The sequence below is a fragment of the Seriola aureovittata genome, chromosome 8 (assembly GCF_021018895.1).
Source record: "Seriola aureovittata isolate HTS-2021-v1 ecotype China chromosome 8, ASM2101889v1, whole genome shotgun sequence".
NCBI classification, from domain to species: domain Eukaryota; kingdom Metazoa; phylum Chordata; class Actinopteri; order Carangiformes; family Carangidae; genus Seriola; species Seriola aureovittata.
The window spans coordinates 18,639,763-18,662,731 of NC_079371.1; the positions used below are offsets into that span (position 1 = coordinate 18,639,763).

General features: G+C 41.1%; 2 protein-coding genes, 1 long non-coding RNA gene and 1 pseudogene across 5 annotated transcripts; 3 read left to right on the plus strand and 1 right to left on the minus strand.

Moving 5' to 3' along the window:
• Nucleotides 1-587: 587 nt before the first annotated feature.
• LOC130174139 (uncharacterized) lies at nt 588-2,579 on the minus strand. Its single transcript, XR_008828547.1, has 2 exons — nt 2,453-2,579; nt 588-1,750 (listed from the first exon to the last, which is right to left on the minus strand). It is a non-coding gene; the product is annotated as an uncharacterized LOC130174139 (long non-coding RNA).
• A 55-nt stretch (nt 2,580-2,634) lies between these two features.
• Nucleotides 2,635-15,114, plus strand: eda (ectodysplasin A). Of its 2 annotated transcripts, none has more exons than XM_056383768.1 (8): nt 2,635-3,102; nt 9,646-9,745; nt 11,793-11,831; nt 12,201-12,371; nt 12,714-12,748; nt 12,856-12,907; nt 13,489-13,619; nt 13,930-15,114. In XM_056383768.1, the coding sequence occupies exons 1-8, from the start codon at nt 2,773-2,775 to the stop codon at nt 14,188-14,190; spliced, it is 1,119 nt and encodes a 372-aa protein (XP_056239743.1). In that variant the 5' UTR covers nt 2,635-2,772; the 3' UTR covers nt 14,191-15,114. The 2 variants fall into 2 exon arrangements, with proteins under 2 accessions (XP_056239743.1, XP_056239744.1); XM_056383769.1 differs by having other exon boundaries at nt 13,489-13,613.
• Nucleotides 15,115-15,415: 301 nt separating this feature from the next.
• LOC130173155 (tumor necrosis factor ligand superfamily member 13B-like) lies at nt 15,416-17,958 on the plus strand (annotated as a pseudogene).
• A 118-nt stretch (nt 17,959-18,076) lies between these two features.
• On the plus strand, nt 18,077-21,555 carry LOC130173154 (transforming growth factor beta activator LRRC32-like). 2 transcript variants are annotated; one of them, XM_056382118.1, is made up of 2 exons: nt 18,077-18,451; nt 18,633-21,555. In XM_056382118.1, exons 1-2 carry the CDS (start codon nt 18,140-18,142, stop codon nt 20,496-20,498), a joined length of 2,178 nt encoding a protein of 725 aa, XP_056238093.1. In that variant the 5' UTR covers nt 18,077-18,139; the 3' UTR covers nt 20,499-21,555. The 2 variants fall into 2 exon arrangements, with proteins under 2 accessions (XP_056238093.1, XP_056238094.1); XM_056382119.1 differs by having other exon boundaries at nt 18,639-21,555.
• The last annotated feature ends 1,414 nt before the right edge of the window (nt 21,556-22,969 follow it).

Sequence of the window (22,969 nt, forward strand, 5' to 3'; positions counted from 1 at the left end):
TAAATTAATCATTGTTCAGGGAAATGGGAGACATGGTCCAATTTACAGGAGATTTATAGGTAGGAAATCAAATGCCACAGCATATCAATTAGCCAAGGTTACACCTCCACAATCCAATGTGCAGAAACAATGACACCAGAGAAGGTAATGTATGGGTGGGGAGGTCTAAAACAATTTACTGTGATATGTAACAGTATTATTCTATTAGCTTTGAATGACTTTAGCTCATATGTGATTCTTAATAATTGCAATTGAAAGTGGGTTTTGATTTGTGCTCTTTTATCAATGAGTACAGGAGAAAGGATACATTTACAGATAGCACCTCTTTAGCAGAGACCAAGCAGCCATCATCCTCCAACAGCTTGTTGAAGCCACAAGCCTCAGCCCACCAGTCAGCTCTCCGTGGTAAAATATATGTGCCTATTCCTCCTGCAAAACTCTATCATCTGGCAGGGAAAGCCTCTAAATCTTGTTATAAGCTCAGAGAGGATAGAGTGGCACACCATTTATGAACGCTGCACTGAAGCCCAGGGGATGTTATAAGAATTATTATTGCTCTTTTCGATGCCAAAAAAAAAAACCCAATCATGACAAAACTGATTTTAATTGTCACAGGTTTTAATGTTGTGTCATCTGAGACAAGGAAACATGGAGGTGACTCAAACAGTGGCATTATGTCAAGTTTGACCTTTTCCTCGGGGCCCCCTGACCTCATCTTCACACAAAAACAAACAATGACAAATGATTTACAATTAAATTTGATGGAGGGAAAAGCCTAAAGCAATTCCTCTTACATACACGAGCCATTTTTAAAAATGGGCTGAAATTATGGTGCATGTGAGATGCATGTGCCTAACTATTCCAGTCCTGAATTATCTGCCTCTCAAAGTCATTGTGCCTTCTGCTCTGATGAAAAGCGTGGCAAACATGCTTAGGCTGAGCCCTCAGTCACAGGCCCTGTGAGGGTTACTTTGAATGTCTTTTTCTCTTCGATTTCACTATCTTATAGTCTAACAATGGAGACGTGACTTCCCGGGAGAGAAAGAAGGAAGATCTTCATCTGAGATCAATAGTGGACAGAGAAACTATAAAAAGCTAAACACACGGAACATAAAAAACAGAATGTATTTAAATTTAATTATTCAACCAATATCAAGCTATTTTATGTTTTAAATTCAAGTCCATAAAAACACTGGTATGCAGTGTTATTGATTTATGGCTTGGCAATGCTGCCCTTCAGTGGCAGCTGACTAGAATCACTTTTTTCGGCACAAGAGGAATGTAACTTGTCATGCTGAGGAGAAATAGGCTGTGATGCAGGGGCAGTAAGGACAGAATAAACCCAGAGAAATATAGTAACAGACTCTCACCTTCTTATAGTAATCAACTTCATGCTGAAAACATTTCACAGTGATGAAATAACCTTTTTCTGATCCCCAAAAGTCATTCTTCTCAATTATTTCCAACCACAATACCAAGTGAAAACCAGCAATTAATCAGCGTGAGCTCATATCATGAAAGAGCGTACCTCTCTGTAGGTCAAGTGCAGGCAAATGTCAGATTTTGTCCCAAAGAAATAAAGACAGATGTTTTGTGGCACTTGCCCGAAAACTAATCTAAGCTGGCATTCCATCAAGCGCCTGAGTTTCAGCCCCGCTCAGTGCACCGGTTTCATCATCTCAAGCCTCAAGGACGGACTGATCTGCAGGCTACCTCTGGTTTCTTGCCTCAGAGATCAAAGTGTCTGCATCTGAAAAGAACAAAACTACGGTCGGCTTTTGGATGTTGAAAACGTGGAAACCGCAGTGCCACATTCAATCTTGTTAAAGCATTGTCCTCAGCTGGCTTTTTTGAAAACATAAATGTCAAACTATTCCCCCAGTCCAGCTGAGTGACACGTGTTTAGAGTATTTGATGGTGCTGTACACAGAGTGGTGCTGACCTCATTGTGACACTGATTCTCTTCCAGGGCTGCTATCACATTGTTGAGACTGACAGGGTCCAGATGCAATGAAATATAATTATATTATGTGTAGTCTGTTTAAGAGTATAATTTGTAATACTTTTCCACCCTTTGATGATATGATGAAATCATCAACCGCTTGTTCTTTTTCAATAACAACACTGGGCAATATTTACTAGGGATTTGAATCAATTCTTCACACATGACCACCACTCCATGCACCACCACCCATGTGCCACCCACACACAACAAAACAAAGAGCTAAACAAAGCACACCCATGAAAAATGGCACGTCCAAAACCTAAAACACATAAAACACATGCATAAACAATATACATTACATAAGTGACCACCCCCTTCCCATCCACACTCACACAACAGAAGATAAATCAATTTAGAAGGATCACGGAATGTGTTTTCTAAAGTGCTGAGTAATAATCACATAAGACTGTGAACGGCAAACAGATATAAAGTAGTGAATATTCTCACAACATCCTCTCAGTATCAGCATCCCACAGGAGTTGCAGCAGCTCCCTTTGTCCGTTAGGTGTCGCTCGACTACTACACCTAGGTGCATCCAGCCCTCAACCTCTGGCCCGGATCGTCTGGGCTCGTAATTGTCCCGGACCAATCACAGAGGAGGTAGGCGGGTCTCCATTGTTACTACAGATACTCGAAGAAGTTTGCGTCGACCTGCTGCTGCTGCTGCACCTATGAGTCTCCACGTTAATGAATAGCCGCGGCCCGCGCGAGACATACGAGCTGATTATGCCGAGATAAAGAGCATCTGACTTGCGCTCCGTCCGATAATGGCATGCGATGGTTCACCCGCGGAGGATTTCCCGGGCAAAGTGATGCCCAGAGCGGCTCCCTGCACGTGCAACAAGAAGTGCAGGAGTCGGAGCAGCAGTGTCGTCTTCCTGGGATTATTCCTGCTGTCGCTGTCTCTGCACGCTGTCACCCTCGTCTGCTATTTGGACCTGCGGTCCGAAGTCAAAAGGGAAATTATCCACCAGAAGCGGGACTCCATGTTGACACTTGCGGGGAGTGACCTGGCTGACCCGGCGACGGTGCTCTCCTCGCCTGGCCACCCGCGACTGGACTCCGGCAGCAGCCGCGGCGGAGGAGAGGGTCATGAGGTAAAAACATCCAACAATAAAATGAAACCGTAAAAAAAAATTGAAAAAAGAAAACACAAAGCTAAATGAAGAGCAGCTTCTTTAACACGACATTGTTTTCATTCCTCACACGGAGGCAGTTCGTGTTCATTCACCTCCGTTCAGTCCTCCTGTTCCCGTATCACGGTGTCAGGTTTTGTGTCTGTGCTCTGTTATGGCATGTTTCTGGGCAACTTATTTTACAGTAGCCTGTCACGAAGTTTTGCCAGCTCCGTTTACACACAAATATGTTTTTGAATTATGGCTCCCGTGTGCGTGATTCAGCCTCTTTGGGCAAAGATGCGCAGAGGTATAAGCTTCAAGTCTGTCACCTGGCCAATGTTGAGGTAAACACATCCAGGGGGATGGGGGTATATCAAGGAAGTTAGGATAGTATGGTCCAAATTCTACCTTAACAAAACAAGAACCTGACTTTTAAAGAATGTCCTTCAGTAAAATAATTCACATCTGAAATGACTTTTTTTTTTCTGTAATCAAACCACATTTAACTCAATTTGTCTTGTTTCCAGAGCTCCCCCTCAGCAGACAGAGGTTGATGTTAAAAACGTAGGCAGGCTGCCCAGCTGGATTCACAGAGATGGGTCAGTCAGTGTGCTCGAGCAGGTGGACGGAAAATTAACTGGATCACCAGCAGGTGCAAAGCCCAAGGGCTGATGTAAATTCATCAGGACTTAGATGGGGCAGTTGGTACTTGGAGCAGAGCCAGCCCGTCTCACATGTGTTTTCTTTTCTGGCAGCGGGCTGATTGAATGTTCATTGTGTTGTCTGTGGCTTTGGCAACAGCCCCACCACCACCAGCACCGCCACACACTCCCTAATTTCATCAGTACAAAGGGACCAAGTGTAGGTCTCAACTTTGCATTGCTTGCTCAATTAGCTCATATGTCACCGGTTGTGTAACCTTTTTTGTAGAGAAATTGATCCTCTGTGTGTGGAGCATTGGCTGTACATTTCGCTGTGCAGAACCGTCTACTTGATAGTCATTCAGAGGAATTTAGGTTATTAAGGATGGAGGCGTTTATTTCTCCGTAGGAAAGTATTGGGGCTTGCTCTGTAACATTTTCCTTTCACAAGTGGGAAGCTCAACCTATTCATTTAGTCCTTAGTGTGTCCTTTGCTAAGCTTATTTTAGATAGTAGTGGTTTCCCTGGTTAGGGCCGAGTGAGATGGGCCTGGTATTCAACCCAGATGGTGACGCTTCATGAGGTGAAAGACTGTAGCCCAGCTGTAAATATTTAACAGCGCTGTGATGCTGTCCTTGCCAGATGTCTGCATTAAACAACTCTGATTACACATCCCACAGTTTACATAGTTGGAGAAACAGGAGCATGTGGCATTTGGACGCAGCGGCCGCACTTGTTAGCTTTTCAGGCATTTCCTTTGAAGAATCCCTTTTGTACAGCTAAAAATTGTTTATTGGATTTTTCACACAGCTCTTCATCAAAGGCACTTCAGCAGCATCAGTGAAATTTGACGTGATATGCAGGTATACAGACAAGTGTAACAGTACATGACAAGTCTAACTCGAAAACAAAGACAAGCTTAAACAATCAGGTATAGGAACAAATATACAAACCACATAGACATCAAACATAGAGTGTATAGGCCTTGTCATGAAATATCAGTAGTGTGTGACCTCTCTTCAGATGGACTTGTTCTGATTTGCGGTTGAGTTTTATTTTGTAAAATACAAATGGTGTGGTTCCTCATCATCCAAAAACAGCTTTGCACACTGAATTTAGTGCGTGTCAGCTTTCAACTGGGCTGGTCAGCGTCAAGCATAAATCAACCTTGGTAAACAGTGCACCCAGTGGAAATCAAGACACTTTTTTGGCACAACTGTCGTGTTTAGTGGCTTCTTGATTTAAACAGAGTGGAAAGAGAACTTTTGCTCAATTGAGATTACGGTATTGTGGAGGATGAAGCTTCTTTTAACTGGAAAAAAGAAAGAAAGATTAAAATAGAAAGTTTTAAGCTGTAAATATCAAAACTGCTTATTGATAGCGGCAAAGTTTTTTCTTCTGTAAATGTTTTAATGCATAAGTTTATGGCTCCTTTGGCTCAAGTTTACAGTCCTGTGTTTTATTCTGGAGGCAAATTTAGTTTTAGTCTAGTGTCATTAAATTTTAGTTCTATTATTGTTCAGATCTTAATACATTTTTATCTAATTTTTGTCTTCTTGTACTTCAACCGTCACTTGTTTTACAGTCTTCTGCTGAAGTGGAGCAGTTAGGGTCAGGTGTTTTGTACTGAAACTTGGAATAATTTATAGGTACACACCTGATCTGAAGAGAGCTATTGTGGCCAAATAAGGACCATGGCTGTATAAGGTGTAATACTCCAAGTCTCTAATCAGTTTTGAGAATCTCTGTGTGAACAGAAGAGGGACTGCTTGTAACTTGATTTGTGGGGTGGTGTGAGGCAAATAAAGAAAACAAGACACAACAGCAAATGCTATCAAACCAAATTTGTAACAATATAACACAATTTGAGCCTATCTATACTTGACAGGATGCCTATAAAAATTTTATTTCATCTGTTTTCTCAGATGTAAGAGCTGAAATAGAAACGGTATTGCTCTGTTATCTAAACTGCCACTTGAAAGGTTTATAGATCCTCTGATATTTCCCCAGCAATAAGACTCACTGTAACAGGAAAATATCGAATAAAAGCGTCAGGAACATGTTGGTGAGGTCTTTGTTGGAGAAATTCACTCATTTCTGACCTGCAGTTAAATGTTATGTACCACTTAACATCTCACACTTTTTCAGATGCCTGTAGTTGCTTCTTAATGAGAGCAGATGATCTGGTCATTTACGATGTGGGTCTGGGAAGTGAACAAACACTCGTCCACTCAACAGTCACAGTTGGTATGCCCTTGAGCAAGGCAGTAAATCCCAGCTGTCCGGTAGATCTGCCCAGTTCCCAACAGTAAAAAGCCCCTCCCAGGTGTGTGTTGCTCTGAAGTGCGAGGTACGAGTGTGATGCAGGGCATGGGTGAATTAGTGTCACTCACAGTCGGCCAACCTCAGTAAGTAAAACATAATGAAATTCAATCCACAGAATTGTGTTAGCTCGGATTGTGTTTTCTTCTTGAGCCTAACATTTTTCTTACAACCCTTATATGAAATAATTTTCTCCTCTGAAGTATGCCTTCAAAGCCTCACAAAGAACAGATGCTGAAACATCTGGAGTCTAGTTAACGGCTATTAAAAAAGTCAGTTTGATGGGACACAAAGTCCTCAGCAGCATACATGCTCTGGGGGTCCGGGGTGGGCTATCACCCACATGTACTTTAATTGTGACCAGTGCATGATTAGTTAAAATGGCAGTATCATATGTACAGATAGAGTGAGCCTACATATCAGGGTTTAATCAGTGTGGGCACAAGTGTCATAAAAGCATAAGGCAGGGGAGGTAGAAACATCGGCGATAAGAGGCTGCAAACGTTTCCATATAAGACTGAATTGTCTTGACAGACAGATGAAGTAGACGCCCAGTAAAGATTAAGTCCAGAGTCACAAACATCCACCAAAATAATAAATTCTCAAGGCATTCACGGCACTGAGCTCGGCATCACTTTGCCAGCAAGTGTTGCAAGAATCTGAAATGTGACTGGCTGCTGACAGGCAACATTTCCCTTAGGTTGAGCTCCACAGCTTTTTTTTCGATGACAATCTATGGAAGCTGTTATTAAATTACCCAAGTTATGGTTTGAAACACATGGCTTTCGAGAGAACAGTGTGTGATATTGGCTGAGGCAGGGACACTCCTTTTGGGTGATATTTAAGAGGAAAACACGCTGTCATTGTTCTGCCCAGGAGTGTGAATCACAGGAGTATTATGAGACTTGAGTTCTCAAACAGTATGCATGCCATTAAAGTTAGTAATGCCTGTACTGCGGTGATGGGCACCCATCTGGCACCCTCAGCCACCAGCCCTCAGTTTCACCTCCTCAACTTTTGTAACCTCACATTCTTAACCGCAATTTAGTGACGAAATCTTGGACGAGCAATGGAAATTAGAGGCATTACTGTAGCCACAAATGTCTGTTTGTGGAGAAAATGTGAGCTTGAAGCAGGTCTGAAGGCTGATGATGGTTTAAGAATAAACAAGCTCTTGCATTTTATTACCATAATCAGCTTGAAATGGTATGAATGTCAGGGAATTTCAGTAGTATAAGTGCAGAGAAGGGTAGAAATAAAAGCTGTAATAGGAAGTGTTAATAGGGCAAAAAGAAATCTTGTGATCAGAAAATTACACATCCCTGAGGTGACTGAATTTTAGTCATATCCTCACGGAGCAACGGGGAATCGCGTCTTGTGAGCGTAACAGCACCCCCCCACGCTTTGAAGATTTGAAAGCCCTCTAATTAATAGCATTTTTTTTCCCTCGTGCTGAAAAAGAATGGTTTACTCAATAGTTGGCACTTGGCATACATACCAACACGTTGTCATCCTGATTTACTGTAACTCTGCGTGCCTTTGAAGGGTATGAAGGCTGTAAATGTTTTAATGAAGTGAAATGAAGCAAAGAAGGGCGCAAAACCATTTCTTATAGTCGTATAATGGTATACTTTTTTTCTTTTTTTTTCTTTTTTTCTTTAAATCACTTAGTTGCCTTCATCTTCAACACCAGCCACACCAGTTTGGTGGTAGCCTAGCAGATTGCTTGTTTGTTTTTTGTCGTTCTGCTGGAGCTTAATCTCGGGCCAGAAATTGGCTGTTGAATCATTTTTGGCTGTCAGAACAGACGAAAGTGTAATGCCATATGCCTGAACATACACCCAGAATCCTTTGAGAGGTAAAAGCCCCCTATATGCCAACAGCTGGAGAGGAGATGTGGAGACACCTGCGCACCAAATGAACAGCAAACGTCGCTGCTTGCGGGAACATCTGGAGGTCTGTGTGTGTCGATAAACCATTCCAACACATACTCCTCCATCAGGCTGGAATTCCCGTGCTTATAAGGTCAGACATGGCTGGCAGCTGGTCAGGGATGTAGACTTTAAATACTCTGAGCTTGCCCAACACAGCCAGCGGGGGGTGTTTGACATGATACAGCTCATCCTTCACCGCAGGGGGGGGTTCCCACATCTGAGACGAGGTATAGAAGAAACTCGAAACATAACTTTTCTTGTCTGTCTTCTTACGATCTTTCAGTGGCTCTGCTCGAAAACCACACAAAGAGGCACTGGGAGTTCACGCTGCTTTCGGGAGAAGAGGATTTCTCGCCGGAAAGGGGGGGGGGGGTTTAACAACTATGTTTACTTGAGCTTCCCTGATGGAAACATGGAATATGTCATCTCGTATCCTCAACTGGGATAAACCCCCCATGGAACGAGAGAGGTCAAAGTGTCTGTCGGTAACCATGTCTGATTCATTCGCCGCAGAATGAATGATACATTGGTATTTATTATCTTTTGATCCATGCTAAGGTGCTGCACGTGTCACTGCTTTGGAGATGTCAGTTACACAAACTCCAAGCAGATGTCCAGCACAATACAAGCTGTCTGGTCGTCTGTCCTCAGCCTTTTATACCTCACGCTCTTACCATTATTTATGCTGACACTCCAAAGTGTGACCGAAAGCGATCTCGTAATATTGCGAGGCTCGACGAAAAGAGGGCTTTGGGTGGCCTTGTTGTGTTTCCAGTGCCGCGTTCCTTTGTCTATCGGGTTCTGGGAATCCTCCAAGGAGATGTGATCACAAACTGGCTCTTCTAACAGAAAGTGACTTTGAACAATCTGCGTTTTTTAGACTCCAAATCCTGTGCATGAAATATTTTGTTGTCAGAGCCGTTCATGTCTCGAGCGTGCCACAGTCAGGTCAGCACGTCCCACAGAGTTCATGTGAATGTAGGTCAACCAGAACCAGTCACATAAGAACACAGGCATGCGGTTTGTCCCGCCACTCGCTGGCCCATGGGAACACCCCACCACTGTAGCATAGCCTTTTCCTGTTTTTAGGGATGAGCTCAGACCAGCTCCATCAGATCCTTTTCTTTCTTCTCCCTGTTGTTTTAGCTTATTCACGCTATCTCTGAATAGGGTTGGGACCAGGTGCCATGTGAATGGGTATTGCTCTCAGATTAACCACAATTCATACCCTCCTTTTGTATAAAAAGGTGAATTTTAGAGCAGTCGTGTCCAGGTGACTGTCTCAAACGGCAGAAACACAGACAAAAGTGACTTGGGTTACAGGATAGGTTACAGCCCCAGTGGGACAGACAATGACTTGGCCACAAATGAATGTGCTGGCTGACAGTGTCTCACATCTTTTCAAATGTCCCAAGTTGTCCCTGTGCAAACATTATACCCAAAGAATAGAAAGGCCACTTGAAACATGGGTTTCGCTCTCATAAACTTGTATCACTCATTGCTTTTGTTTTCTTTCTTGGAATTAATATAAGGTGGTCTCTGTGTCCACGGTGAGTAATCACTCTCGAATTTTGTGCTATAGGAATTTTCCATACTTATTAATATTTTCTTTTGTTTTTCACCAGGAGAGGTTACTGCACAGAAATAGCGACTTCCATGCCACAGAGGATAACAGGGGCATAACTCAGCGAGCGAAAAGGAGTCCCGGCAAGCAGCCAGAGACAGGTACCAGGTTTTTTTTTTTTTTTTTTCTTCAGGATTTATCATCATGTAGTGTCTCTTATCCTCACACCTTGACACAGACGTATGCTGATACTTAAGCTTTATTGTCTCCCCATCTATATTTTTCAGGCTCTAACTTTAAATTCAGTACATTTAATGATGAAAAAACACACACACACACACACACTCTGCTCTCTGGTGCACCTGCATCAGTCTATTTTCTGGATATGTACCAAACAAGCAAGAGGTTTCTGTAACTTTTGTGTGTTTGGAGGAGATTCAGTACAGTGTAAATAACCGGCTTATGGTGGGCTTAAGGCTGTTAAATTTTGAAAACAGTTTGTTAATGGTTTCTCACTTTTTTGTGGAATTGATTTTTTACTGCTCTGTGCTGCACCACATAATGTTGCTGAGTTTATAGAGCAAGAGATTAAATAGAATGGGACTGATTATTACTTGGATAGCAAACAAGGACAACAACGGGTTTTGGAGGGTTTCACCAATTTGAAACAGACAGCAAAGCCCGCGTTGATTTCCCCCATCTCAAAATAATATCAGGTCCCCAAAATATCTTTTGTATCTGTCAGCTAAGCAGATTAAGGCTTTGGAATCCATCTGTGTTATCGGTCAGGCCCAAACTGTCAGAAAATAAGACAAAAAAAAAAAAAACATCACTTTTGAGAACGAGGTCATTTTACAGAACCAGGTGGGCATATGGGCTATCATCTGAGGCTTTGATGGCTTTCATTAATTCCACCAAATTGATAAATCATAATCAATAGCTCCACAGAAAACCATCTGGCCAATATGTCTGAATTTGCTTTTGTAGTTTTTGTTTAGAATGTGAGCTATGCAAATAAAAAAGCAAAGCCTTTGAAGTTTCATGTCTGAGTGCAACAAGTGCAGCATGATCACAAGGCATTCCAATGTCTGTGGCGTGACACTGAATACTTGGGGGGAAGTTTAGTGATTGTGTTTAAATTAGAAGAAAAAACTCACCTTTGAGACTTTCTACATAAATCAGCAAAGTCCCGAGCCTCTAAACACTAATCATTCCCAGGTCTCTCCTCTGCTCTCAGCGCACAGACAAAGGCTTTTGTAATCTCAGCCTTAGATGTGTGTTTGTGTGTGTGTGTGTGTGAGTGAGTGAGTGAGTGAGTGTGTGTGTGAGTGTGTGTGTGTGTGTGCGCGCGTGCATGTGCGTGCATGCGTGTGCTTGTGTGTGTGTGCGTGCGTGTGTGCGTGTGTGCGTGTGTGCGTGTGTGTGTGTGTGTGTGTGTGTGTGTGTGTGTGTGTGTTCTCAGCACTCCTAACGGGCACCAGATTCCAGATAGGGCTGCTCGTTAAGAGAAATCTATGCGGATGCATCCAGTCATTTAGCCAGAGGAGAAACACTGGCCATATGTTTGAGGGGGACTCAAACTGTGAGGTTTTAAGGTTAAATGGCCTTTGTAGTTGTAATGACATGGTAAACACAAGAACAGCGAGACAGCTTTGTGAAAAGGATTCTTCAGCTGCACACGGAGCAGACACACACGCAGCAGCACACTAAGTGCATTTTGTCTTTCAAGCACTGACATAGATGCCCCACCAACATCCATGCACGCACACACAAACACATGGTTGTAAAGGGGAGACACACACACACACACACACACACACACACACACACACACACACACACACACACACACACACACACACACACACACTTTCATCTACATTCTCCATCTGGGCTTAATTCAAAGAAAAGGATTTTGGCAGGATAAAGTATCTCTCTAATGATCTTCTCCAGTTCCACTGCCTGTGAATGCTTAAGGCACTTGTTCATACAGAGGAGGTGAAACCACACTTACAAATTACTACACTAGAAGATACCACAGACTGACATACCTCCACTCCAGTGTTCAGCGCACAACATCTGAATCTGTTATTTTAGCCTATTTAGGATACCTACATGGAATGAGCTGGATACCCGAGATGTTATCTGAGATGATAATTGTTCAGGAGACCATTTCAAGCTTAATCACACTGTTTTTGTTTCTTACAGAATCGACAGGAAAGGAAAAAAGGAAAGAGAAGAAAAAAGGTATTTCAAAATTCAGCCTAAAATTCACTTCCCACTTTTTTTGGTATTGTTTAGACTGCAACCTGCCGTCAAGTTTCTGGAAGTGTTCTTGAGATGTCATCCAAAATCCAGTCATGGTGTTTGCTTAAAGAAAATGACAAGCTTTCAATATTTGACTCTGTCCGACCTGAAAAAATTCTGATATTATTCCCGACTCTTGCGGCCCTTCATATCAGAGTTTACAGTCTGTACAGAAGTTGAGTGGATCATAAAGCCCTTGGAGGCAAATTTCTTATTTTGGCTTTTATGAATGAAACTGATTTGACAGTCAAAAGATTAACCTCCTCGGTTTTTCAGTTTGCCAACCATTTTTGCTTTCTCTCTTTACAGGGAAGAAAAAGTCTGTGCCGGGGCCCCCTGGTCCCCCCGGTCCCCCGGGCCCACAGGGGCCACCGGGCATCCCTGGAATCCCCGGTATTCCAGGAAGCATCGGTGTGGGGCCTGCAGGACCCCCTGGACCTCCTGGGCCACAGGGACCTCCGGGCGTGCAAGGTCCAGCAGGTATAAAACTTAAAATAGACACGATAACACGCTGAGATAGCCAAGACTCAAGCCAGAGATCCTGAAAACACCCAAAAGTTGAGAGATTTGTTCTTAGATTACAGTATTTTCCTGAAAGTAGAGATATTCCCACACTAGAAGGGGCTCAAGATGTCAAAATCGATGAACTCATTGTCTGCACAGTGTGAGTTACTGATTCAGGATGTCAAACACTGTGTGGGATAGCAGTGATCTATCTTCAAACTATGTCAGTGTTTGTTTTGCTTTAATCTTCATCACTTCTTTGTTCCTCTGCCATGTTGAAGGCCAGAATTTTATCATGTCTCTCTCCTATTGTTGCAGGGGTAGTCGATAAGACGAAAACAAAGGAATTCCAGGTAGAGTGTGTCACCTATTGAAATTTAATTTTATCCCACACTAAATCCCAGATAAAACAGCCATTCTCCTGTTTTAATGTGTGACCAGAGACTTTTTTGTTTTTCAGCCTGCAGTGGTTCATTTACAAGGGCAGGAAACAACCATCCAAGTCAGAGAAGGTGGGGCCTTCTGTCTGTGCTCATTTGTAGTTACACCACTGTGTTTGACAGAAAACAATAAACATGTGTAATCGCTGTCAAAGTCCTGGATCCGCAACTGTACAAATAGACGTGACTGCTTAACCTCAACACCTTGTTTTGGCTACATTTGGTTGATTTTTAAAATGTTTACGCCAGATATTCTTTTCTTTATTTGATCACCCTATGGAAAGTTGATGCAGTCACCTACAGAACCTAAGATCTTATGGTTTAGGGGGCTAAATGTTAATACTAATATTTACTGAAAGATTATATAAGATTATAGTAACCCTAATGTAATCCTATAGCTATTAGAGGATTAGCAAACAGTTATAGGCTTATGTTTTAAGTCAGGCCCATGTTAACTCAGGTCAGGAGCAGAAGCCTCGCATGCTAGCAGGCTCAGCTTACCCTGCATCAGTCAGTCTGTCTGAAATGAGTGTAAGCATCATTAGCAGGTTTATATTTTCTGTCAGTGCTGAGCTCTGGTTGTAGTTAAACCCTGCTGAAAGCTGTTTATGTTGACTGCTTGCCTCTTTGTTTGTTTGTTGTGACATGTTTAGATCTGTCTGAAGGCATCCTTAGGAACTGGAAGATGGTGTCCATCCATCACCGCGTGTTTAAAATGCACCCTCGCTCTGGAGAGCTAGAGGTGCTGTTGGATGGTGTCTACTTCATATATAGTCAGGTAGAAGTGAGTACGGTCCTTGACGTAACTCTTAAAATTTACAGTTCAGAGTCAAAAGAACTGGCAGTTGTTCTGTAGTTAAGCTTAAAAACCTGCTTGCTTTGCTTATCTGTAATTTTTTTGATTTATATTATGAGACATATTTCTTTTTCTCCACTCCCTGTGGCTAAATGTGAAGCTCTATAACTCAAATCCTTGTCGGCCACTCTGATATTCCAGCTGTTTCAGCTTTAAATGAGCTCTTAAATATTATGTGGACTTGTTTTGACTACCCCTCTCAGTCTTTTGTGAATTTTATGTCTCCCTTCTCCACCAGGTGTACTACCTCAACTTCACCGACATTGCCAGCTATGAGGTGATGGTGGACTCCAACCCGTTCCTCCGCTGCACCTGCAGCATCGAGACGGGCCAACGCAAGTTCAACACCTGCTACACGGCTGGGGTGAGCCTGCTTCGCGCCGGCCAGAGGATCTCCATACGCATAGTTTATGAAGACACGCTCATCAGTATGACCAACCACACCACCTTCCTGGGAAGTGTCAGACTAGGAGAGGCTCCATCTGCTGGACAGAACTGATAACTACACAGCCACCAGGCCTCCACAGAAATGAAAAAGTTGCTCACAACGGTCAAATCAGTCCAGAGTGATACTGTCCTACCATTCTGCCTGATCTAGGATTTATGAATTGATTAGAACTGTTTTTAGAAGCAACTTCTAGCCCGTGTCTTGCCCCTGTTTAGAGGGCACTTAAATCCTCTAGGTTATTAAAGTTGAGGGAGCCCCTGGGTGACTTTAGTTCACGTTCACAGCTCTGTATTAAAAAGGACAATATAGACTGTTATGGTTCCCCTCACATTGATTCTGTGCAAAGAGATCAGCCTTGATGAGCCACGTGTCCTCATCAAACAAAGGTTTCTATTTATAGTCACCATTTTGTGTCAATACAGACAGCATCTCTCTTTATAACAAGGAAGGACACTGCGCTGACAGATACTTAATATTTACATACTTTTAAGTGCTGTTGAATGATAATCTTGTATCTCCAAAAACACCAGCTATTTGAAATGTTTTATTTGCAGTTTGTATACTTGGCCTTTTTAATTAATTTAATTATATTAACAGTTATAAGTGAGTGGTTTAACAAGGGGTTTAAAGCTCCATATGCCCCTGGGTTATAAAAATGATTAAAAGAGCATATAAATGTTCAAAGCAAGGACAAAGGTATCTATGCAAAGCTGAGAAACCCCATTAAAACTGGATTTATAAGGTATTCACAGAGCAACAGCACTATATATTTTGCACACATTTGCACTACAGCATCCCTGCAGAATACCAGTGATATGTTTTGTTACAGTGCTATTGTTTAGTTACCATATGAGTGAATCCATGTGGAAAACTGATAGTTGTTTATACGTCTCTGTACATATTGTATATAAAATGGGATATACTTTTGTAAATGGAGTTGATTGATGGATTAAAATGTTTCATTTTCTGTCTAAAGGCATTTGTCTGTCTTTTTTGTTTGTACAGCCGGTGGTATTGATTTAAAAGGTTAAAACTTCTCTTTCATATTGGACTCTGCTGGCACAAGTACTGACAAGAACAAATGATGTTCTTTGAGTGAGGCCTTTGTCTTTATTAAAACGTGGCTTTTACTTTGACTGCAAGTTTCACAATACATTGCAATTTGGCTATAATCTTCATAGAATCTAAATGAAATCCATCTTGAGAGGCAGAGAGGAGATAGTTCCTCATTTAGAAACTAGTTTTGAAACTGAACATTGATTTCCGGGGTTAACTCATGTGTGACCTCACCCATTTGAGTAACTTGAGGACATCCAGTCTGCAAGTCTCGGTATGCTTTACAATGCTTTATTATCACTAATGGCATTTATGTTTTGTCTTAGTCTTTTCCTGGTGCACAGAGCCAGTGTTTTAGAAAATGATTTTCGAAAACTCCAAGGGGACTTAATTCTACAATTAAATCAGCCACGTTCTGAGGGAGTCAATGGGAAAATGGCCAAGATGTCTAAAACAAGGGAGGTATGTCACTGATTATGTAGGATGGAGTCATCTTGGACATTGTACTACTGAGATTTATGCTATTAGTGAGTATTCAGATAACGCTGCAATAATAAATTTTCTCTTAATGCTTTGTTTTCTCATAGGACATTAAGCCAAGTACTTTCCAAAAAGCTCAGAGTTCTCTGAAGATGTCTTCAAGGAGAGTAAAACGGGAACAAGGCAGCTGCAGAGGTGGGTTGGAGCTGAGAACTGAAAATGTGTCCATTAGTTACGGTCTAATCTGGTAGTGAGACCATAAACAGTACATGCTAAGTTAATAAAATTAAAGTATTATGTTTATTTCCCCCTCTTGCCAGCTCCAACATCATTCCTGCAGTTAACTGCTAACACTAACAAACAGCCAGACATGAGAGGTAAAACTAAATTCAAGTCTTTGGCTTTAGCATCGCAACGTCTGCCATTATTTTGAATAAGTGTATCTTGCCTTTTCCCATAGGAAATATAACAGTGATCCCTTGGACTGTTTCTGCGCAGCAAGGAAATGCAATTTCACAAAAGGAAAACAGAATTGTTGTCCAAGAGGATGGTTATTACTTGGTGTTTGGACAAGTATTGTGTCACTGTAACTCAAGCATAACTAAGTTGATATTACATCTGATTTGTTCCAGCTTTTCAGCTAATGTTCTGCTTAATTCACAGGTTTTGTTCACAAGCCCAAGCACAGTTATGGGTTATATTATTCGAAGTTTGGGCTCCACTAATGCAGAGACGACATCAACAGAGGTGTTGCGCTGCCTGCAAGAGATGCCTGATGCAACTCCTGCCAATACATGCTACACTTCAGGTCAGTGAAGCACTACTGCTGCTCTGCATTAAAGAAATAGAAATTTATGCTCATTTGCATTTCTTGCTGAAACATAGATAGAAGATTGACACCACTCTCATGGCTGCACAGTAAATATAAAACTGTAGCCAGCAGCAAGTTAGCTTAGCATAGCTCAAAGACTGGAAACACAAACCAAGCCTGGCTCCGTCCAAAACTAACAAAATCCACCTGCCAGCACCTCTTAGATATCTCGTTTGTTCATTACATACAAAACTTAAGTCTAAAAAACAACACATGGTTGTGAGGGTGGTTACGTGCCAGACTATTTCTTGGCCCAGAGCAGTTACTTCCTGGAGTCTAAGGCCAAGACCAAGAAAAAGGCTGGCACATCACACACCCCCGTAAAAAGTAAGTGTCATTGTTACACTTTGGTTTTTATATGGATTAAGCAAACTCGACTGATTAAACTTGCTGTTTCCACCAGTTAACAGGCTTTGTGCTTAAATAAGCTAACCAGCTGCTGGCTGCACCACACAATAACTGTTCAGAGAAGTGAGTGGCGTCAATCTTCTCATCTAACTCTTGGCAAGAAAGCTAGCTGCATTATTCCCAAAATTTCATTTATCATTTTCACAGTCACCATATCTCAGCCTATGGGAGATTGTGGATTGATATGTTAGACATTATAGAGACATAGAGAGAGACATGTAGAGTGTATGCCAAGAAGCACTGAAGCAATGAAAACTCCTTACTGTGGCACTTTATGTCAGTTTTCTCTTTAACATCACCTATTTTGTGTCTATCCCGATACCATCTGTTTCAACAGCATGTATCTGTTACAGGTATTGTGCAGCTGCATCAGAACGATGAGCTCGAGCTGGTGATCCCATACAGGCCCCAAGCCGTCATCTCAGTGGAGGCAGACTCGACCTTTTTTGGTGTCATACAGTTAAACTGAAACAAGACAGAATGAAGAAGATAACCGGTGCAGCTCAGGAAGTGGGAAGCTGACACTGAGCTGTGTGAAGGCGTGCTGATAAAGGACTGAGTGACAGCAGCAGGAAGACTGCAGGAACCTGTTATTAATCTCTGGAAAATACAGAATCGACTTTTTAAATGAACTGCCCATCTCATCGGTCAGGTTTTTTTTTTTTTTTTTTTTTCATTTTTGAACCAAGCTACTTTTAAAATTCTTTTGCCTTAAAGTGTTAAAGTGTGTCTTTCAGCTAGTTCACCTGGGCCTGTCCCTTTGCATTGTTTATATGTGCCACCTCCTTTCATCAGTCTATTTTTGCATGTCTCTTTATACCTTGCTGAGCTGCTTCCCTCCAGCTCCACCTCCACACTGTCTGTTTATTTGTTCCTCATCTATTTTTGAATGGTTTCCGTTTCCCTTAGACTATGTCAGGAACAAATATAGGTATAAATTTATATCACTCAGGAGGTGTTTTCCTGGTTAACATGCAATCTCAATACTGTAAATGCTTTGGTATATCATGATAAAGTTGTAATAAATGGGATAATATTCCCTTGTGTAAACAAATTCTCAATTGGTATTTGAATCCCTAACTGATTTAAATGTATTTATCTGTGTAATAGACTACATTTAACACAGAAATATGACCAACTTGCTCTAAAAACTGTTTTTATCTAAATTAGAAAGTCCTTACTCAGATGCTTTCTCAAGCTTTATTGAAAGTGATATATCAGTGGCAAAGCCTTTATTGTCTAAATATAGTATCCACAGTGTCTATCTGGTGTCCACAGCTGTTTTCTCTCTCCCTTTTTTTTATGAAGCATGGCTATAAGAGGGTGTGTGTGAGTGTGTATATGAGCTCTGACAACAGTAGTGATACTGTGCAGTTTAACAGCAGCAGAAGCAGCAGCAGAGGGAGAATGGTCAAACATATGTTCTCCAATCTCCTATTACTCTGGTCACTCAGCCAGGACATTTATATAACTGGACTGACTTATGATGATCCAAAGGTAGGCTCAAGATGGGTAATTTAAGTGCAAAATGTGTAAAATCGTTGCAATTTATTCAATTATTTTAGTCTATAAAGTTGCACAATTACTGGTTTTGAGATCTTAGATACTGCTAAGATTGTTTGACTTTGGTTTCCATGGTTCACTCTCTGATTATGATTAATGTTCCTTTCATTTCAAGGAGCAGTCGTGGAACAACCAGAGCCTCTATTCTGTCCCCTTGGATTTGGATGTAAGACTTAGAAGACTAGACCTGTCCAATAACTTCATCAGACAGTTGCACACACTTGTTTTGCCATACTTGGAGCAGCTGGACCTGAGCTCCAACCAGCTGGATCTCATCTCCGAGGGGGCTTTTGAAAATCTGGCTCAACTTGAAGAGTTGAATTTGTCCAGAAATGCGCTGAACAACAACCTTGGCAGTAACAGCAAAGCTCTCCAATCCATCAGTAGACTGAGGAGTTTGGATATATCAATGAACGGTCTGAGTGATGATGCAGCAGAGCTGTACCTTCGAAACAAACCTTCTCTTGATCAACTTAAGATGACCGGTAATGCTTTGACAAGACTTTCACACAACTTGTTCAAGGAGAGTAAAGGTCTGAGGACCATTACTATTGATGACAATCTGATATCAGTGATAGAACAGGGGACATTCGAACCATTGACCAATCTAGAGAAGCTAAGCTTGGCCAAAAATAACCTTGAACGTATCTGTGATTTTAAATTACATCAAGTTAAATATCTAAATCTTAGTCAAAATTCAGTGGAGTTTTTTATTACACGTGAGGATGACCAGGTGTATGGGCTTGAAACTCTTGACTTGAGTTTCAACAAACTCCTTTATTTCCCAATTGTTCCAAAAAGGAACTTTTTGAGGTATCTTCATTTACAGAATAATATGATTGGTACCTTAAATTCAGAGGCTACAATGGTATCAGAGGCCAACTCTCTTTATAATGAGATTACAAATGAGAGAATAGTTAGAAAAAATAACCTACATGCAAACTGGAGGCAGATGCCCTTGATTTACATTGACCTGAGCTATAACCACTTCAGGTCTTTCCCACTGGAGACGTTGAGCCTTCTCTCCTCTTTAAAAACGCTGAACTTCAGTCACAACTGTCTGCGAAATATTATCTGGAACGTTAGAAATTATAGTGATTCAGAAATCCGTCGGCAGCTTTTCTTTCCCTCCTTAAAGCACCTCGAGCTGCAGAGCAATGGACTTGCATTTATTTCCCCGCTCTTTCTCAATGCACTCACACAAATAGATAAATTAAATCTACAAGACAACTCTGTGCAGCCTTGTGCTCTCATGGACCATTTGGGAAGCTCTCAATCAACACAGCAACTAAATCTCAACACATCATGTGTTGCCTTCGGGCAGTTAAGAACTCTTAAACACCTCAGTCTTAAAGAAAACAAGATAAAAATGCTTCATCCAAACACATTTCAGGAAACTTCTTTGGTTTCCCTCAATCTTGCAAGAAATCCACACATGGTAATGCATGTAGGTGCACTAGAGGGTGTGCAGGAAACTCTTCAGTCCTTGATTATCAGTGAAATAAACATGACCAGCTCTGATCTGTCGTTACCCTGTATGCCAGCATTAACTCAGCTGGACATATCCAACAACCATCTTGATATTATTCCCAGCAGTTTAAGCTGCTCTCCTCTGAGAGAAATCGACATAAGAAACAACCACTTTGTGTCTTTAAACCTTTCTTTGATTCATAATTTATCTGATCACCTTAATCTCATGTATATTAGTGGGAATTATTTTAACTGCTGCGACAGTAAATGGCTGAGAATCTTAAATGAGTCGGTAATAAAACTGGCTGATATCAGAGACGCTGAATGCTTTACAGATGATAGTAAAATGATGATGATGATGACAGAGTATCTGAACAGCTCTTTGGTTTATTGTTTGTTTCACAGAAAAGCACAGGAAGTTCACTTTGGACAAATATTCATCATTGTTTTATTTGTATTTGTCATATTAACAGTGTTCATCATATTTAGCAGGAAGCTGTGTTGCAGATAAAAATCATTTTTAGTGTGAAATCTAAAATCTATTGTCATTGGTTTCTTTTCCACATTGCTCAACATATGGGTTACATAAAGTAAGCAAACCAAAAACAGTCAGTAAGAAACTGGAGAGCAGACCTGAGTAACTGAAGCATAATTCCTGTGAATTTCACTTTGCATGACGCATTAACAGAAGTGTGGCTTAATGGCTGCTTAGGCTGTAAAAACAAGCAGACTTTCGGTTAAGTAAATGCAGTAACATAATCAGACACATGGATCTATTCTCACTTCTCTTCACATTACTCGTCTGTCAGACACGTATCACGCTGTGTGACCTGCGTAGCTAAGATGTTGTGATTGAAATTGGCTTTGTCGACTCCCAAGCTGTTTGGTTACAGTGCATGCCAAATCACTAATCAGCCCGAGAACTTTTTGCCCCATCCTTCGTTGTGAAATGTTTGTTTGCAACTAAAACTTTAACCTTGGCTCAAATTTTTATGACGTCCATGAAGCCTTGCACAATCTTCCCAGAATCAAGACTGACCTCCTCAAAAATTCAATACAACACCTTGTAAGAGTTTCTGTATAAACATGTATATATTTTTTAATAAATATAACTTATTTGAAAGTGTGTATACACACGATCCATTTTTAATATCACTATCTGCAGCTATCTGTGTTTTGTAATGTATAATTTGTGTGGATCTGACCCTGGGAGACTGTTATCAAATAAAGTGGTAAATGTGGCAATGCTGCTGCATGCTGTAGGCTAATAATAAATATGCTCTATCTAATAATCAGAAAATGTTGTCAATCTTGATTTTAGAATATGAATCACCCATTTCCATATCAGCAAAATAAAGCACTGAGGTTCAGAGGGGAAGAACTTTGATTTCTGTGAATGTCTGTTTTTAGCTGATCAACTTGAATCCCATAAAATCTTGAGTAGAAGAAGACTATTATCATTCAGTGTGTGCTGCTTTATCATTCAATAAATCTGACTGAATTTGGATCAACTACTTCAAGGAAATGAGACCCCTCTGTGAAACACATGATCATTAGCATGAAGTTAAACTAACAACACATGCATCAGCTTTGAATTTTATCCCACACTGCTGATCCACACAAAAGGGGGAGGGGGGGTTGCATTAAAAAATGCCATAAGGCAAAAGCCTTACGGCATTGTAGTGTAAAATGCATCTGAAATGAATAGATATTGAAAATTCTGAAGATTTTATTACAGTCTGAGCAAGTAGCTTTGGGTGCACCAGGGAGAAACTACTGTTGCAGGATATCCTGTTGAGCAATTCTCTTATTGTTTACCTATTGACTCAACTTTCTCCTTTAGACTGATGCAAGCAAGTGCCATTTTGCAATTCTTACGCCCATTACCACTTTGTCCACTGGCTAGGGCCAGGCATGTGATCCCAGCATTAGTATCAAAACAGCCAGGATGCCTATCAATCTAGCTCTTGAGCAATATAACTGTAGGAAATGTCTTTGTTGCCCCACCCACAAGATTTAGGTACTAGATCAAGTAGCAGCTTGACAAGTTCAAACAAAGAGCACTCAAAGAAAAGAACACTGTGTGTATAGTATTATGTGTAAAACCATAGGAATGCAAGTAGCAAATTGTATTCATTCTTCTACTTGGCAGTTAATGGTAGCTGGCATTTAGATATCAGCTGCAGCTTGTTTGTTAGCACAGCATATGAACTGTTAGCACAGTAAAACTTGTATCACTGTCAGTCCCTCTAGGGTAACTGTATTTCCAATAAACCTCATCCATACAAGTAAAGGATTGCCATCCTTGCCCAATTAAACCTGATGCTAAGAAAACATCATTTTTATCTTACATCCATGATATATTCTTCTTCAAATTTAGCAAAAGTCATACATCTTGTTTGATCCAGAATAAAATCCTCTTTGTTCTATCTGTTCTGCTGTAAACTCATTCCTTGATAGTTACTTATCTCAGCACTCAGCTGTTTGTTCTGCTTTCATTTTCTGTTTTTGCTCTATGTTCTATTTAACAATATGCTGACCTGTAGTTGTAGTTTTATTATCAAATGCATTGTGCTCCTTCTACCAACATACTCTTGATATAAATACAGACTCACTCAAGAAAAGATATGGTGCCATGCTCCATAATACAGACATCCTCCTAACCATATTATCACAGGAAGCTGAAAATATGTATTTTTCTTATGAGATATGTAATTTTTCGATAGGATGCTAAACAAAATACTCCAGGAAAGCTACTGAGTTGTCACTTACACAATTCTAATGTAGGCTTGCTGTAGCTTATATGCACCTTGAAGCTGTATTTTGTAGAGAAAAACAGAGTGCCTGCCTTAGGGGCCCATTGTCCCTATCAGGCCCATGAGGCCTGTGTCCCATAGGCCCATTCAGGTATCCATCCATGACAGCAGAGGTGCCTGGCTGCTCCTAGTTAAGATTATTGTAGGAAGCAGTCTTAATTTGTTT